At 51.5% G+C, this 17,937-nt stretch overlaps 1 protein-coding gene across 2 annotated transcripts in view; it reads left to right on the top strand.

The window, feature by feature from the left end:
• The window catches only part of FRMD4A (FERM domain containing 4A), a 215,167-nt gene that overhangs the window by 121,217 nt on the left and 76,013 nt on the right, over positions 1-17,937 (top strand). For both annotated transcript variants that reach the window (XM_030323364.1, XM_032593827.1), the window contains exons 9-11: positions 1,458-1,523; positions 1,767-1,824; positions 6,079-6,165. In XM_030323364.1, coding sequence (XP_030179224.1) covers positions 1,458-1,523; positions 1,767-1,824; positions 6,079-6,165 — 211 coding nt within the window. The remainder of the gene's footprint in view (positions 1-1,457; positions 1,524-1,766; positions 1,825-6,078; positions 6,166-17,937) is intronic.

Here is a 17,937-nt window from a genome sequence, read left to right as displayed (position 1 = left end):
GAGAGAAGAGCAGACCCTGAAGGTCTCGCTCTGAAGGTCTGGTGAGGTGGGGGGCCCAGCCCGAACACGACGCTGCTGGAGACTTCGCTCAGGAGAAGGGCTCTGTCACACTCAAAGCGGAGGGGTTGTCTGGGAGCCAAGGAGAAAGGGGCATCTGCCCCTCTCCGAACAGGTGTCCAGGAACCACCGAAACGACTCTCCAGCCAAAGGAAGCCTCCTTGGAGCTAGCCAGTTCCTGTTCGGGGTGTTTGGAAAAGTGCTTTCTTGTCGAGTCAGGTAATCTTCACGTACACCAGATTTCGGAATACTAAAATGAAGAGACAGCCGTTGAAGATTCAGAGAGCGATCGGAAAGTCAATAAATTACCCCCACGTGGTAGTTACTGAACATACAGAACACATGGCCCTCAGAAATGGCCTTTCTTTTTTCCCTAAAGAAAAAAAACAAGACGTTGGCAAATAAGGTTTTAGATCAACTCTGGAATACCAAATTCATAATAAATAACGAAGGCCAACCAAGGAGGTCTTGAGGGTTCATCCCTCCTTCATTGCCTCCTGTCATGAAGCCCACGGGCCTGGGGTGAGAAAGGGGTGGGGAGAAGGTGGAGGAATGAGGCTCCTGGCGGTGTGGCCAGGTCACGGAGGCCGGGTCTTTTGGACTTGACCCCTCTGCAGGTGGGATGTGCTTTCCCTGTGACTCCCCAGGTTGGCTCTGTGCTTCAGCCGCCATGGCTGTCTGGGCACCAGAGTCCCTTCTCAGAGAGTCCCTTCGTGCCCCCCACCCTGTCAAAGAGGGGTTTGGCTGGCGGGTGTCTCCCAAGGCACAAGCCAGTCTCTTGCTGTTTTAGAGCTGAGATTTCAGGACATCGTGGCGTTCCCATCTCACTTCTGGTAGCTGCCTCATTGTTTCCCGGGGCGTCTCTGGGCCTTGGATTGCCTCATGGATTGTGTTAGCCAGGCCCAAATTCCAGAACTTTCCATCCTCCTTGGGAGCCCTCAACGCTGACCACTAATTCATGATAGGGAAGACGTGGGCATTCTGTTGAGGTCAGCGCCTGCCCTCCCCTGTGAGGCCGTGTGCAGACAGGATCCAGGAAGGATCGAGGAAGATGCGGGCATTCTGCCACAGCGTCCCCCCTGACCCCCAGCCAGCCGGCCTCTTCTTGTCCCCGGCTCTGTGTCCCTCTCCAGGGAGACACATGCTCACTGCCTCTTCCTCATCTGCCATGGTAGCATTTCTTGCAGGGAGCTGACCCCAAGTAAAGCTGTAGCCCAAAACACCTCACTTAGGCTGAGTTCAGAAATGCCACTTCAGGACAAATCCTTTCTCCAGGAGCTGTTGGCTCCTTGGAACTTCTCAGGACGTTGCTCAGGTTCGGAAGAAGGTTCTCCGTCAGCAGGGTGCTGACCGTTGACCTAGGGACCGTATGTAACACCATCTTTGTGTTGCAATTCTAGTGAGGACCGAGTCATTGAGCACTACAAGAAACTGAACGGCCAGACCAGAGGTCAAGCAATTGTAAAGTAAGTGGCCTCTCCCAGTGCCCACGAGGCTGTGTTTGTGTGTGTTCATATAGCACGTGGCAGGGTTGTTCAGTTCTGTTCGCAAAGACACATAACTCCCGGGGGGGCGACGAGGGTTCAGTTTCAATTTTCAGGTAAATAATCACTCTGAGAGCTTTGTCACGCACACACGCGCACACATAAATATGTCTCTGATTCCAGACCTGCCGAATAACCACCTGTGTGTGTGTTCTCTCTTCCCAGCTACATGAGCATCGTGGAGTCTCTCCCAACCTACGGGGTTCACTATTATGCAGTGAAAGTAAGTACCAAGCCTGCCCTAAAAAAAAAACAGAAACACTTCTCAGTTTTTCCTTTTTAATCTTACTGAAGATTTTGGGGGGTGGGGACGGATAGGCATGATAGAGGACTTGCTCGAGATGATTGTGTGCTGAGGAGGGTTGGGGCGCTGGAACATTCCCCCCACGTCGGAAGACTTGATGCAGTCACTTTCCAAAACTCATGTTCTCTTATGTAAAGTGGGTATAATGAGTCCCTTCTTCCTTTGATTCTCAGAAGAATCCTGGGACGTCAGGACCGCAGAGCCTCTCAGTAGGACGATTCCCTCTGAAGGCAGTGAACTGTGGAGAACAAAAACCTTAAGCAGAATCAGCAATGTTTTTCTTGGTGGTCAAATGCCACACAGGCAATTTTGGAGGAGGAGGGCCGGCATTAGAGGCTGACAAATTAAGTACATGGCTGTTTACGAAGACAAGATGTGTCTTCTTAAATGTTGTGATGGCAAGTCTCATGGAACATGAACCCTATGCTCAATTTTTCTTGGTTTTACCGTAATGCTCCAGACTGGGATCCCTTCCTTGAAATAATAGATAATGACATGCCCGTGTGCCCTTATCTGTGATGAGACAGGATAATTTCCCTTCTTTAATTGACCCCAACAAGGAAAGATTAAGTCTTTGACCAAAGTCCAGCTGAAATGAAAACATTTCTGAATGCAAGACAGTTCAACCAGCCAACCTGAGATTCGCTTGCCCATTTACCAGTTTCTCTCCCCGTGTTTCCATCCAGCCATATTTTTAATTCCCTTGGACTAGAACGTACTCTCTGCTACGTTTATCTTTGTGTCACTCATTGCGGCTCGCACAGCACTTTGTATGTTTCGTTGCCTGTATCTTCCACTAAAGTGCAGCCTTCTCATGGCCAGGACAGTGTGTTGCATTCCTTTTTTCATTCCCGGAGCCCTGTAAGTGCCTGGCACATAGTAGATACTCGGTAAATATTGACTGAATAAGTGTTTATTGAGAATTAAATTGGGTAGTTGCATGTCCCCCTTCCGTGATGGTAATGAATGTTGGAACTGTATTTGCGGAGCCTGGTTATGAGGCACACGCGGGAACCCCAGTCCTACCCAGCAGCTCAGCTGAGGTCTTTTTTTTAATGTTTATTTATGTTTGAGAGACACAGAGAGAGCGCGGGGGAGGAGCAGAGAGAGAGGGAGACACAGAATCCGAAGCAGGCTCCAGGCTCCGAGCTGTCAGCACAGAGCCCGACGCGGGGCTCCCACTCACGAACTGTGAGATTATGATGTGGGCCCAAGTCAGATGCTTCACCGACTGTCAGCTCAGGATCTTTTAAAGCCTGAAATGGTTAAATTCTTCCTGATGTCCTACCAAAGCTCTCCCCACCGAGGGAAGCCTTAATCCCTCTTCTCCATCATTCATGGAACTCTTAGAACCGTCCCAGCCATTCCTGCCCAGAAGTTCTCAAGCCTGAGCTGTAAGTCTGTCATGAGGAGTATCCCCTGGCCTTTTTAGCGTCTCCTGTCCCACTCGAGGAAGGTGAATCCACTGTGGAGACCAGCTCTCTATGAGGTGGCACCTTGAGATGTGCCCATTGAAGTCCGCGGGCAGTCGGCTCCCCCAAGGGAAATTGGACACTTTATGATATGACCTGAGGCTCAAAATTCCCCGCGCTGGCTGCCAGCGTTCCACACACAGCCAGTGAGGGTTGTAGAGTCTACATCCCCCTCACCATCTGGTTACCATAAAGGAAATCTTGGGATCCAACGATAGTTGTTACGCATTTCCTAGAAACTCCTCTGCGTTGTGGGAATATTCTGTGGGGACGTGCAGCAAAGGGGGCTGTGCCCAAGAATAGGGACAAGAAATCCCCTGGCCTAGGCTCTCTCATCTGCTGTGTGTTCATAATTTGAGCTCACCTCCATCGCTCATACTGAAAATAGAGATTCTGAAATTCACCCCTCCGGCCCCCCCGACGAAAGTCTGTTGGAAGACTGTCTGGTGGACAGACAGACATCTGTTGGAAGACAGATGTTACACTGCCGAGAGAGATTGTCATGGATAGAGTGGATGTCTCTGCGCAGGGACGTCATCCAGTCTTTTACTTGCGTAAACCCGTGTCCCATCTCTTCGTCAGCCCTGGAGTTTGACAGTAAGGGAGCCTCTGATACATATATGCTTTCTGCCTTACAATAAAACTTCAGGAACGTGCTTTTCTGCAGTTTGCGAGAGACCAGAAACAGACCTGGTGATTTCCAGAGTGCCGGAAGTGCTTGTGTGTTGGCCTCTTGGGACCTCCAGGCTGAAGCCAGGGCTCTCCTCCTCAGGTGGAGACAGAGCACACGTACCCACGCAAGCCCAAACGACTGTATCGAGCCCCGCCAGTCAGTGGCCTCCCGATTTCACAGCTGCCGTATTCTCTGGTGTGGTGACACCCAAAGCTGTGGTGGCACTGAGTCCCCTCCTGTGTCGCTCTCAGAGACTGATGTAGGACACACAGACACTTTCCAGGGACAGAGCTTTTTATACCTTTAAAGGACTATCTTAGGAAATTACATACCCTGAAACTTCTAAAAATTCAAAACATGTTTCTCTGCCCTTTTATCTTTGTGCTTACCTTCAAATAACTCGTGAGGATTTAAAAACCATGAAGCCAATTTCGAGTTGTCGAGACAATGGGGGGTCCGCGGTTATTCGCAGGTGCGGCAGTTAGGACAAATCTAGGGGAAGGCTGCTGGGGATGCCCTGTGTCAGCTCCTAGCTTTCGGGACCTTTAGTTAACAGCTCAGACCCCTCCTCCTTGGATGTAGGATCACACTTTACAATCTGGTGGCAAGGGATCTCTATTAAAGGAGTGAGCAGAGGGGCTTGGTGTTTCTGATTCGGTTCCCAGAAGGTCTGGGCCTTGATTTTGCTACTTTGTCCAAGATGGCACGAGTCACACAATCCAGCTGATCTCTTAAGGGGAGCAGGACTGCAGGGTGGCCCCCGCCCACCCTGCACTGCCATTGGTCTGCTGGAGGGCTGGGGGGCGGGCCCTGAGTAGAGCAGGACCAACCGTTTGCTTTGAATTCTTGGTCGTTAAAATTGGAGGAATCTTGGGGTGCCTGGGTGGCTCAGTCGGTTGAGCATCCGACTTCGGCTCAGGTCGTGATCTCACGGTCCGTGGGTTCGAGCCCCGCGTCGGGCTCTGTGCTGACAGCTCAGAGCCTGGAGCCCCCTTCGGATTCTGTGTCTCCTTCTCTCTCTGCCCCCACTCCCCACTGTCTCTGTCTCTTTCTCTTTCGCTCGCGCGCTCTCTCTCTCTCTCTCTCTCTCAAAAATAAACATTAATTTTTTTAATTTAAATTGGAGGAATCTTAAATGCGTGTTACCGAGTGCAAGAAGCCAAGCCGAAGGCTACATACTGTATGATTCCAACTAGATGACATTCTGGAAGAGGCAAAACTGGCTTCCAGAACCTGGGAGGGGGGAGAAGAAGGGGTGAAGAGGCAGTACAGAGCATTTTTAGGGCGGTGAGCCTACCACTCTGTATATTATCATCATGGTAGATACACATCATTGTGCATTTGTCCAAACTTACAGAGTTCACCACCAAGAATGAACTCTAATGTAAACTCTGGACTTTGGGTAACCATGATGTATCCGTGTAGGTTCATCAAGGTGTAATGAATGTTCCCCTCTGGTGGGGGAGGTTGACAGTGGGGGAGGTTCTGCATGTGGGGGGGTGGGAGGGTATGGGGAACCTCTGTACTTACCTCTCCATTTTGCTGTGAACCTCAGACTTCTCTAAAAACAATTAAATCTTTAAAAAAAAAGTTTTTTAGAGGAGTCCCCTTCCATGGTGTTCATGGTCCCTTCTAGCTGTGACAGTCGATGACCGTTTCTCTGCTCAGAAGGTCGTTTTATGAGAATGCTCAGCATCTCTCGGATTCTCTTGAAACCCAAAGCCTTACAAGGAGGACAAAGAACAAGCCTTCGCTACCTACTCATAAAGGGGGAAGCACCGCAGTGTGCTGCTGGCTGGGAACAGAGCTGGGTCCCCACCCCAGGGCATGCTCCAGGGCACTGGTTCACATAACTGAGCACAGTCTGATGAGGGGGCGCATCTGTTAAGTGAAAAGTAGGAGGTGGGCTCCATCCATCTCAAGGGATTTACGTTTTCCTTTGTCATCGGACGAGCCCAGAGGCCTTCTCTCCGTCCCTGTGTGTGTTCTCTGGCCCTGTATTTACCCATACTCCTTTCGATGTCCTAGGACAAGCAGGGGATACCGTGGTGGCTGGGACTGAGCTACAAAGGAATCTTCCAGTATGACTACCACGATAAAGTGAAGCCGAGGAAGGTAAGCATGGTCTCCTCTGTGGGTGTCCGGCTCTCAGAGAGAAGTGAGTAAAAATATTACACGATGCAGCCTCAGGGCCTCCAGGTTTACCAATCCCCAGCTAATTGGAGTGTATACAAATTACTCCACAGTAATCCAGTCTGAGTTCCCGGGTAAATATTTTTTTTCCCGGTCACTAGGGAAACCTGAGCTGTTATAATTATTTAAGGTAAGGAGACTGGCCCAGCTCTCCCAAAGCAGATTGGCAAAAGGGCTTTGAAGGACTGTCCTATTTGTTAATTTCCTAGTGGGGGGGAGGGCGGGGGTTTCGTGTACTTGGGAAAGGGAGAGAACACCTCTCTTCAATCTTGAGGCCAATCTGAGCTTTTACAAAGCTGCTTTATGTGTTTCTTTGTGTTTTTTGTTTTGTTTTGTTTGTTTTAAACATTTTAATGTTTATTTTTGAGAAAGAAAGGAAGAGCATGAGCAGGGGAGGGGCAGAGAGAGAAGGAGACACAGAATGTGAAGCAGGCCCCGGGCTCTGAGCTGTCAGCACAGAGCCTGATGCAGGACTCAAGCTCACGAGCCGTGGGATCATGACCTGAGCCGGTCGGACATTTAACCGACTGAGCCACCCAGACGCCCCTTGCTTTGTTTTGTTTTGTTTTGTTTTGTTTTGTTTTGTTTTGTTTTGGATGCTGGGGAGCTAAAAGAAGAAATTGTAGGTCAAAACGGGGTGAAAAATAAGGAAGAGTTAGAGGCATTCCTGCAAATCCAGTAAATATTTTAAGGCATATTAGAAGTGATCAGAAATCTGGAAAAAATAAGGTCATCTGCCAAAAAACAAGGGAAGCAGGACAGGGTCTGCAGAGTCATTGTAAATACAAACCAGAGTGTTTGAAAGGGGCACAGTGCTTGGATTTTCTCTGTTTTCATTTACACACATTTTTCAGACCAGAACAAATTGAAAAATTATAATGGAAAAATATCTCTGGGCCAGAGCTGTCATTCAGATCGTCTGGCAGAGAATAATGGAGAGACGGTTTGCAGTTCAAACCCCGAAATACATATTAAAAGTCTATCAAAACCACACTTGCTTTAGGAGGGAGAAAGCAGTATTGGTCCATTATGTCATTCCAGATTGCTTTCCAAGCTTCTTTATCCACGAACAGGACTGAAATCCATACTACGTATCCGAGCTTATCGTAGACTGTCCGCTGAACATCTGCCCTTAGCCAGCTTCTTTATTAAAATGATAGGGAAAAAAAAAAATGGCCCCATGCTGGGGAGGATTTTCACTCAATTGATCAGTAAGTCAGTCAAGTTCAAAGAAAAGATCACGAGCCAGTGAGGGGGGACTTCTCCCTCGGGGACAATTCAGTAGGAACCTGCCTGTCCAGGGGCACACTGTTTCGTGGCTAAATCCAAAACCTCTTGGGTTTCTCCTTAAACACTGCAAGGCATGAATTAGACCCTGAGTTATTTTTACTCTCCGTTTTCCTCGGTCACAGGGTCTATGCTTCTTCCACACTGTCTGTTTCTTCCTGTTTTCCCTCTGCCCCTTTTCCACATGGCCTTTTGTAAGCTTCTTTGTTTTTTTTTTCTTCTTGCATTCACTTTTCCCTCCCTCTCTCTTTTGACATCCCTCGTCCTCTCCTTTCAACCTGCCTGGCCTTTTTTTCCTGCTCACAAGAGCCATGAACCCTCCTAGACCCTTGGACAAAACCCTGGTCACGATCCCTCGGGCCTTTGATCACCTACGCTGGTGGAAGATCCAGGCCAATGTGCACCGCAGAGAGTGACCAGGGTTTGTCAAAATGCAGCAGTTGAATTCTGCTTTCCCTGTGCGCGTCGGAAAGACAGGCTCACGAGCATTCATCGGCGTTCAGGTTTTAATTTATTAATATGCTTACGCCTGCTTTATTTCTCTAATTGAGATACTCATGAAGATTGCGGAATTAATGGGATAGCACTTGACAGATCGGGGCACAGTGTCCCTGGTGCACCCACCATGTCCCAGACGCTCCGTAAATTGTAACTATCCCTGTCGGACTGTGCAGCAGGCTTCAGGATCAGGAGAAGTACATGCCATGGGGGCGGGGTGGGGGGAGGGCGGGCGATGATCAGCCATTGAATGAGAGAATTTACTCTCATGTGTTATGCAGGTCAGCCAAAGAAAAATGTTAAAGGGTCGGTAAATTTATTCAGGGTATTGGCTGTACTCAGACTGAGTTGTTATTGGAAACGACTGATGCTTCCGTGGCCTCTGAGGACGGAGTTGGGATTCTTGAGTCTCCTACTAATTGAAGGGCAAGCCAAGCCATCGGAGTCCCCGCGCACCATTCATTCGCTCAGAAAAACGTTTGTTGCGTACTTGCTCTGTGCCCAGCAGAGGGGACGGTGCTGAGGTTTGTCATGCGTCCAAGGCCTGGCCGGGCCCCTCAGGGAGCAAGGCGGGTGATAATTGCGCCGTTGGTGTTCCCAAGTGCTCGAAGAGAGGGTCGGTGAGGGCATTAAAGGAGTCAGGCCGTATAGGAGTCTCGCTGTCTTAGAAGCATCGCTCTGGTAGCGTGTGCATGAGGGGCTGCAGAAAATCAGGACCGGAGTCGCAAACTGGGGCATCTTCTCAGGAGCCTGGGCCAGAGCTGGCGGGGGGGCTCAGGCCTGGCTTCAGTCACAGGGATGGAGAGGGGGACACAGAAGAGATGGTGAGAAGGTAGGTGGGACTGACCAGTTGTAGGAGGCGCGAGGGTGGCGGTCGGAGCAGGGGAATCCGAGATGGGTCCCAGCCAGAGCGGGGCGTGTGAGAGGATGTACGGAGGGCAGTGTGGGACGTGCAGAGTTGGAGGCGTGATGGCACATCTGGGGTGCTGCTGGGGGTTCGGTTGGAGCTCCAGAGTGTCAGGAATTTCCCAAGCATAACTGACCCAGAGACCGAACAGGCAGAGGAAAGGGACAGACCCTTGGCACACTGTGAGCAGACCTCCGTTCCCCAACCATGCGTGACCTTCCCTGTGAGACGGAGGTGGGACCCGAACCTTACGTGATTTGGGGAGCCCTCTCTAAGATGTTAATGTGCAGTCTGAATGTGAAATAAGAACGGGCCTCTGCAAGGCCCGTGACAGGAAGAGAGGCCCGCGTTTCGTTAGCCTGACGAGCGTCCGTATCTGCAAAGATGTGGGGTGAGGTCTGCAGGGAAACCTGACCCAAGCCGTAGCCGTGGTTGGGGCCCGGCAGCAGGGGCAGGCGTCAAGTGCCCAGAGTCTGTCTCCAGGGCTCCAGGCCCGTGATTCTTGGTCTCAGTTGAATACTGGAAACTGACACGAAACTGTCTGAACATGCATGGGCCACAGTCACCCTGTTGCACTGCCCCCGCCTCTGACCCTCCCCTTGCCCATCTAGAAGGCCTCGCAGACCGGTCCTACGTGCAGCTGGAGTTGAGGACCAGCACGGCCATCTGGGCTTCCTTTCCGAGCTTGGGGACGGTCGGCCCGGCTCCGCAGGTGTATCTGGCAGTGAGGCAATGAGCTGCGGTGCCCCGAGGCACAGGTGCCAGGCTGGGCCAGCTCCCCACGAGGGCGGCCCTCCAGCAGCACCGCTACTCTTTTTCGGGGGCCAGGCGCAGCACCACCGCGGTGGGCCCCCAGCGCCACTCAGGAACCCCCCCCCCCCATCTGGAGGCCCTTCCGCAGCACCGGCTGTAGCTTCAGCCCAGGCAGAGGCCCTGCCTGACACTCTGACCCAGTTCCAGCAGCCGTGTCACATGGAACCAGCATTCTGGAAGCCAGCATTCAAGTAGAGGCAGTGACGGGGTGAGCCTGCTGCCTTTCCCCTGGAGGGCCTGGAGGCATCCTGGGCTCTGCATCAGCACAGCCAGAGGCGCTCAGCAGCCGTCCTGCAAGAATCCACTCAAGCGTTTCCATATGATCCACCAAAAAAAAAAATTAAAAGGCCGCGAGCCCTAGCTGATTGCTGCCCAGAAATGGGCAGGACCCTAGCTTGTTCCAGGGTGTGCCTGGTTGGGTGCACTTTGCCATTCTGGTTGGCACTCTGAAGCCCCCGGTGGCTTTGGGGGATGTGAAGCACGGGTTACCTCCCAGGTGGAGTAGAGAGAACGTTTCGGTCCTTGCCTAGTCACACGCTCCTACCTGCTCCCCGCACTTTCTAAACAGATGGGCTCCAGCTTGCAGAAGAAGCTGCTGCTGTTTGTCGGAAGAAAACCAGCTTCTTTGTCCTCCGGGCACACGTGTCGGGAAGAGGTAGACACGTGGGGACACCCGAAAACCGTGTTTTGGCTTTTGTCTACGTTCAGAAGCTCAAGGCCAACTTCAGAAATGTTTTAGAACTACGTGTGCACCTCCCCAAAAAAAGCTCAAAAAAATCAAAATGGAACTAAATCAAAATAGAAATTTATAATTCATTCACGTGCCCCAGAACATGGACCCTTGCTTGCATATATGAGTTTGTTTATTTTTTTAATTTTTTTTTTTAATGTTTATTTATTTTTGAGACAGAGAGAGACAAAGCATGAACGGGGGAGGGGCAGAGAGAGAGGGAGACACAGAATCGGAAGCAGACTCCAGGCTCTGAGCCGTCAGCCCAGAGCCCGACGCGGGGCTCGAACTCACGGACCATGAGATCGTGACCTGAGCTGAAGTCGGACGCTCAACCGACTGAGCCACCCAGGCGCCCCATTTTTTTTAATGTTTATTTTTGAAAGAGAGAGCATGAGTAGGGAAGGGCAGAGAGAGAGAGGGAGGCAGAGAATTCCAGGCAGGCTCTGCAGTGTCAGCACAGAGCCCAGTGCAGGGCTCGAACCCACAAACCTTGAGATCGTGACCTGAGCCAAAATCATGGGTCGGACATTTAACAGTCTGAGCCACTCAGGCGCCCCCGTTAGAAGCTCTTAAATATCCACGCGTCTGACTTTGTGGGTTTGGCACTGGTGAGAAGAGGGGAAGGAGGGTCCCGGCAGTCGGAAAATAAAATCTTGCAGCTGCCGAGATGATGCTATCCCATTTTCTCCTAGCTACCACATCCCGTGGTGGCGTGCGCGTGCTTGTGTGCGAGGGGAGCCCTGCCTGGCCTAAGTAAGAGGTTCTCGATTTCCGAAGTGGCCATCCTGCCGGCCTCGGGGAATAATGCAACCTTGTCGGCTCGGCACTGGGGCACCCGGGGTGAATCTCGAGCTTCATCTTAGTTTGCGTTTATGGCCAAAGAGACGTGAGCTGAGTTCCAGCGGCGCAAAGGGACTGTGGGTGGTGATGTGCCGCGCCGCGGGTCAGCTGCCCTGTGGCTTTCAGACACCTGCACCGGCACAGGCAAGAGGTTTTCCTCTTTCCTCCTTGGGAACGTTGGAATGAAAATTAAACGACAGATTTGAGGAGGCATTGGTTATTAACACTGGCAGAAGCAGCATCCATCACGCCGGGCAGAGATGCTCAGGCTGGATGAAACCTGTCACATAGGGTTCTCTCTTTTAGAGGAGGACCTTGCATTCCTTAGAGCAAAGCCGAGAAAGTCCGAAAGCTGGAGCTCTGGGACAATGTGTCCCTTCCCTGAAGCGTGAGGACCAGAGGTGTTGGGACGTGATCCCGCGCTCAGGACTCTGTTCCCACCAGGGCCACACTGAGCCACTCAGGAACTGCCACACCGCTGCAGTTTGCGCTCTGGCCCCGTGGAAGCATCAGAAGCCGTCGTAAATTACTGGAGAAAAGGCTTTCCGAATGGGGCGCCAAGAAGGTGCAAGTGATCCCTCCTGAGGGCTGAGGCTGTAAGCGTTAGGGGACAAAGAGTACGAAACACGTGACTCCAGAAACCTCCCTAGAAAGAGTCTGCAATATCTGTTAATCATCCTGTATGGCTGCAGCCCACTGGCCAGCCCCCATCTACTGAAATCCACCCCCCCCGGGGAGGAATGCCAGTGAGCTCCTTATTACATATTCAGCAGACAGCATTTACTTATTTATTTGATATGCAATTAGGGGCGCCTTTATGTACACTTAGACGCACAATTAGGAGCACTGCGGGGTCCCCTCTGAGACATTAGGAGAAGGAACCAGAGTCAGTGGTCTGCCCCCTGTCCCCCTGGGCAGGCGTGTAGCTTCCTGTGGTTCCCGAGAGCATTTCGGAAGCAGGGGCTTTAGCTCAGGGAATTGATGCATTACTGTCACCTCCCCAGATTAGTAAAGATTTTTGATGATGAGACAGGAAGAGAAAATAATATTTACAGGAAATATTCCATTAACTATGAACTGCGTCCCAGCGGAGTCAGCCGGCTTCAATTATTCAATACTAAGCACTCCATTAAGTGCCCTGCCGACGTACTGTTCCGCTTCTGTTTGGATGCACTTGACTCGTTGTTGGGCTGCTGAGCCCTCTGCCTTGGCAGGCCCTGGGTGGGCACCTCCCTCATTCCACTGTTAGGATCCCTCTTGGAAACCACACCCTGTGCACCGCCCCCGGGGCAGGGTGGGTGGAGGGAGAACCCCACTTGATGCACTTAGCGTTCTTAGCATTTTGCCACCTTTGCTCTTTCACACTGTTGGGTCATAGGGCCCCCGCCGGTTGCCCCCCTCCAGTCCACAGATCTCCCTCCATGCAGACCCAGAAGGGTGCAGGGGCTGTGGGTGACAGACGCCGGCCACGGGTCAGCAAGAGGGGCCTGCGAGGGGAAATGGGGGTGGGGGTGAGTTAACATCTTTAAGTCCCCAAGGAAAAGGGGGAAAGAAAGCAATTACAGTGTAAGAAAGTTGAGATGCCCTTCCCAGAACATCAGTATGAGACGTCCTGTTCCCAAAGCACCATTACCGGGTGTGGCTGAATTCTCTGTCTGGAATGGGAATCCCAGACTCTCCTCCTGTACAAGAATTGCAGTCACCAGAAAGCACCGCGCTTTAGAACGTCGGTAGAGGGTGTGAAGTCTGAAATCCTCCCCCAAAAATGGTCCCCCTTTGAGAGGTGCCTCTTGTGGGCCCGGCACTGCTCTGGGCCCTACACATGTCACAGCGAACCAAAGAGGCCTCGCTCTCACGGAGCTTACAGCCCAGCGGGGAAGAGGGTGAGGAGATGGTGTTAAGTCTGTCTACAATATACGGCATCAGAGTATTCAGTTCTAGGAAGACAAGAAGTCAGAGCAAGGAAGAGTGGAGGAATGGATGGTCAGGAGTGGTCTCTCCAAGGAGGCGACGTTCCCTGTAGGAGGTGGCACATCAAACCCCTGGGAAGCAGGGGAGAATCTGCAGGAAGTACTTCCGGGATTAGGGCCGGTGAGGAAGGGGAAGGAGCACGCAGAGAGGGGAGCTGAGCTAGGAGGCAGTGGGAGGAAGCTCTGTAGCTTGGGGAGGAGCCATCAGAGCCCTCACCAGGGGACCGGGGGCGGAGGCTAAGCCCCAGCATCCACCAATCACTAGATGTAGGTGACCCACAGAGAAGGGCTCCTGGACTTGGGCGAGGTGGCTCCCCACAGAGGAGGGCGATTCCGGGAGAGGGGGTAAGTTCTACAGTCCCAGAGGGAGAGGCCGCTCCGTATGGCACCATGGCTCTTTTTTTTTTTTTTTTTTTAATATTTATTTTTGAGAGAGAGTGTGTATGAACGGGAGAGGGGCAGAGAGAGAGGAGAGGGCCAGAATCCCAAGCAGGCTCTGCACGGTCAGCACAGAGCCCGACACGGGGCTCGAACTCATGAACTGCGAGATCATGACCTGAGCCGAAGGCGGACGCTCAACCCACTGCGCTCCAGGCACCCCAGCCCTGTAGCTTTTACGGCATGGTTCTCAGAGCGTGGCCGTGGGCCAGCAGCATCCACTTCACCTGGGGACATGGTCAAAATGCACACTCCACGTCTCCAGTGGAGACGTGGGGACTCAGACCCTCAGAGGTTGGGACCCGCGTTGTTTTCACAAGCCCTCAAGAGGTTCGGATGCCGCACGTGGTTTGCAGATGACTGCTCCACAGACAGGTCACAGGGAACTTTCTTTGTGATTCTACCTCGTGGCTAGTTGTGAAGATAGTCTCGTCGGAGTTAAAGTCAAACTGCCCCCTGGGGCAGCTCCATTTCAAAAAAAAAAAAAAAAAATCTTTGTGAGCCAGTGGTCCACAGCAAATCTCAGAATCTCCACCAACAAAGAATGTGGATGCTATTAATTCACTCACTCCCAGCATTTTCAGGGAAGCTGTGTGGCCACCCATTCGCCGTGCGCCTCTCTTTCTATGTCCGTGAGATGGAGACTCGGAACCAGGAGCCCTCGTCTGATTTTCTCCGTCTTGAACGTTTCCATGTCAGAGTTTTATTTTCTGTCTCAAAACGCTGTTGCCCTTGACATACGAATATCGTTCGTCTCTTTTATGCTGAGCAGGAGAGCCAGAATTGCTGGGAAGAGAAAACAGCATCTCTTTGTTAAGAGGACGGATTTTTTTTTTCTTGGTCGTAGGATCTGGGAACCCAAGGTCCTTCCGTTCCCACAAGTGCCGTGAAGGCCGTTCTGGAACCTCGTCCTGAGTTATCCAAAACGCCAAGGACACCAATCTGGCATTCTTGTTAAAACTGTCCCCACAAGATTCACGCTGCCGTCAGACTGTCGCTTTTGAAGAGGAGGAGGTCCGGGAGCAGAAGATAAAAGCACTGTGCCATCCAGGTGGATAATCCTCAGACAGAAGCTGTCACGGGAGAGCAGTTTCTCTGCAGAGGGGCAGAAGGAGAGCAATGTAGTTATTCCTTTAGGAGACGCAGGCGCAAATCTCTCCTGGGGTGATCTGCTTGGAGGTACCTCTTGGAGGGGGGTGCACTTGGCCCTGAAGATCCCACCCGAAGGGCCCTGGGGTACTGGTTTCAGGGATTAGCCTCCAGGCCTGGCCTGACCCTTTGGTGCCACGTTCCTGTGCCCACCTCCTACCCTTATCTGTAGCGGTAAGATACCTGGTCTGATGGTCATGACCCCTCAGTCCTGATTCCAGCACTGCACCACAAGTCATTTCCCTGGGCCTCCGTTGCCTCAGCAGCAAGGCCGTTGATACAGACGATGAGGACTCTTGAGGTGGAGACAACCTAGAACGGTTAAGGAGAGTGAAACCAGAGGCACCCTCATTGTAAAGCCCCAAAGGAGCACCTAATAAAAGGAGAAACGGAAAAGAACATCTGCTCAAAAAAGTGGTAGAGGGAGAAAATGTCCATTTAAAAAAAATTTTTTTTAATGTTTATTTATTTTTGAGAGAGAAAGAGACAGAGAGAGAGAGACACCGAACACGAGCACGGGAGGGGCAGACAGAGGAGACACGGAATCGGAAGCAGGCTCCAGGCTCTGAGCTGGCAGCACAGAGCCTGACACGGGGCTTGAACCCACAAACTGCGAGATCGTGACCTGAGCCAAGGTCTGACGCCCAGCGGACTGAGCCACCCAGGCGCCCCTAAAAAAATTTTTTTAATGTTTATTTTTGAGAGAGAGACAGACAGACAGAGCACGAGCAGGGGAGGGGCAGAGAGAGAGAAGGAGACACAGAATCGGAAGCAGGCTCCAGGCTCTGAGCTGTCAGCACAGAGCCCAATGGGGGGCTTGAACCAACAAGCTGTAAGATCATGACCTGAGCCGAAGTCGGATGCTAAGCGGACTGAGCTACCGAGGCGCTGAAAGCGCCCATTTCTAAGCAGGTGAACCCCTAGCTGTCTTTGACTGTTGTCCGGTTTAGACAGAGCCTGAGGTGGACCTGATGAGATGAGCTGTTCTCCCTCCGTGACACGCCCGTCCCTTTTGTGATGCGTGAGTTCTCCTAGGGCTCAGTTACTTCCCACAGCAGTGCCTGGTCTCAGGCTTCTTGTCCTCCTGAAGCGGGCGGGCACGTGTGACAGCACAAGGGAGGCCATATCAACCGCCAGGTTGATGGCATGGAGAGTAGGGGTCAAACACAACCGTTAGGTATTTAAAACACGCAAATAAACGCCCAGCTAGACAGGCCAGAGTCCCCTTGAGGCTGACCGGCTTCTAAATAAGTCACAGATTCCCATTATTCAGGGAGCCCCACTGACCTTGGATGCAGCTTGAAGAAGCAAATTAAAACCAAACACTGTTGTCGGACCCCAGACCTCTGCAGAGGGGCATCCGGTAACCCCACCCACCCCAAAAGGAGCCATGATCCAGTAGTGACTTGGGAACAGATTTGGTTTCTCTGGCTTCAAACCCAAAGACTTTGCTAGTCTAACAAGAACGTTGACCGCCTGGGTCTCAAAAGGCCGATCTCTGTTATCTCACACGGTTTTCTAAAAACGGGTCCTTCCCGGGGCGCCTGGCTGGCTCAGTCGGTTAACAATTCGACTTCAGGTCAGGTCATGATCTCGTAGTTGACGAGTTTGAGCCCTGCGTCGGGCTCTGTGCTGACAGCTTGGAGCCTGAAGCCTGCTTCAGATTCTGTGTCTCCCTCTGTCTCTGCCCCTCCCCAACTCACGTTCTGTCTCTCTCTCTGTTAAAAATAAATAGACATTAAAAAATTTTTAATAAAAATAATAAATAAATAAATAAATAAATAAATAAATAAATAAATAAATATGGGTTCCTTCCCTAGATAAAAACCGGGAGAGTCCTGTAACTTGTCTGATCACTCCCAAGAAATAAATAAATACAAAGTCTCACGGTCACGTTGAATAGCAAAATTAACTCTATGAAGTAATTAGGGTCCTAATACCCAAAGCTCCAAACCTGACTTCAAGTTAAATCTTCTCCCCTCTCCCGCTCACCTGGCCATCCTGCTCCTCGTCGTTTTGATTTCTTGAGCAGGAAGGAGCCAGTCAGCAGTTTGGGGTTCCCCCAACTTGAGGGGGCTCCCGTCAAGTTCTCCCGGCGACCCTAGTGAGCACGGTCTCCAGTAAGTTTGCTGCAGGCACCCTCCACTTCCCTCCCCAGGTAGGGGGGAGGCTCACAACACCTCTCTCTCCCCCTAAAATCCTCCCTCAGTTTCCACCTTGCCAGACATTTTATACCCCAATTGAGGGTGAGGGGTTTGGGGGTTATCTCAACTATGAGGCTTAAAATTTTTTTAATTGTTTTAACTGCGATAAAATACACATAGAATTTACCACCGGAACCATTCGTACGTGTCCAGTTTGTTGGTATTAAGTATATCCACATGGTTGTACAGCCAATCTCCAGAACTTTTTCACACCTGAAACTCTGTCCCCCCCCCTAAACAACCACCTGCACGTGCACACGCTCCCCCCTCACCCCCAGCCCCTGGGACCCAGGGTTCTACTTCGTGTTTCTGTGAGTTGGACGGCTCTGGGAACTTCGTGGAAGTAGAATCATCGAGTATTTGTATTTCTGTGACCATGGGGTTTTAGTATCAAAACCAGGACGCTTCAGACAGTGGAAGACGGCCCTCGTGAGCAGTCACACCATGACATCAGACCGACCAGGTCTGTCGCAGCAAAGCAAGGCGTGTGCTGGCCCGTCGAGTCTGTTCTTTACCCGTTTTTTGGCCTCTTTTCCTGGGTGGTCTGCTTACTACCCATTGGTCTCAGCCAATGTTTCCACTTTCATATTCCGTACACGGTTCTGCCCACAGAGCACAGTTCATCACAAACTTGGGTTGAGCCAAGTTGGGGAGACTCCAGAGAGCCCTGACCAGTGAAATCCTGGACCATTTAACCACCCAGTTCTTTCCAGCATCACCAGCAGGTGTTTCTGATGGCTACATGAGGCTTTACGAGTCTCCTCACCAATCCCTGTAATCGTTCTGGGAAGTATTTCCTGCCATCAGATGTGGCCCATGGACTCCCCCCGGACGACAGCAGACTTAGCCTCCTTG

The sequence above is a fragment of the Lynx canadensis genome, chromosome B4, assembly GCF_007474595.2.
Source record: "Lynx canadensis isolate LIC74 chromosome B4, mLynCan4.pri.v2, whole genome shotgun sequence".
In the NCBI taxonomy this organism is placed as follows: domain Eukaryota; kingdom Metazoa; phylum Chordata; class Mammalia; order Carnivora; family Felidae; genus Lynx; species Lynx canadensis.
The sequence above is the reverse complement of the archived record's forward strand: the minus strand, read 5'-3'. Positions and strand labels throughout refer to the sequence as shown.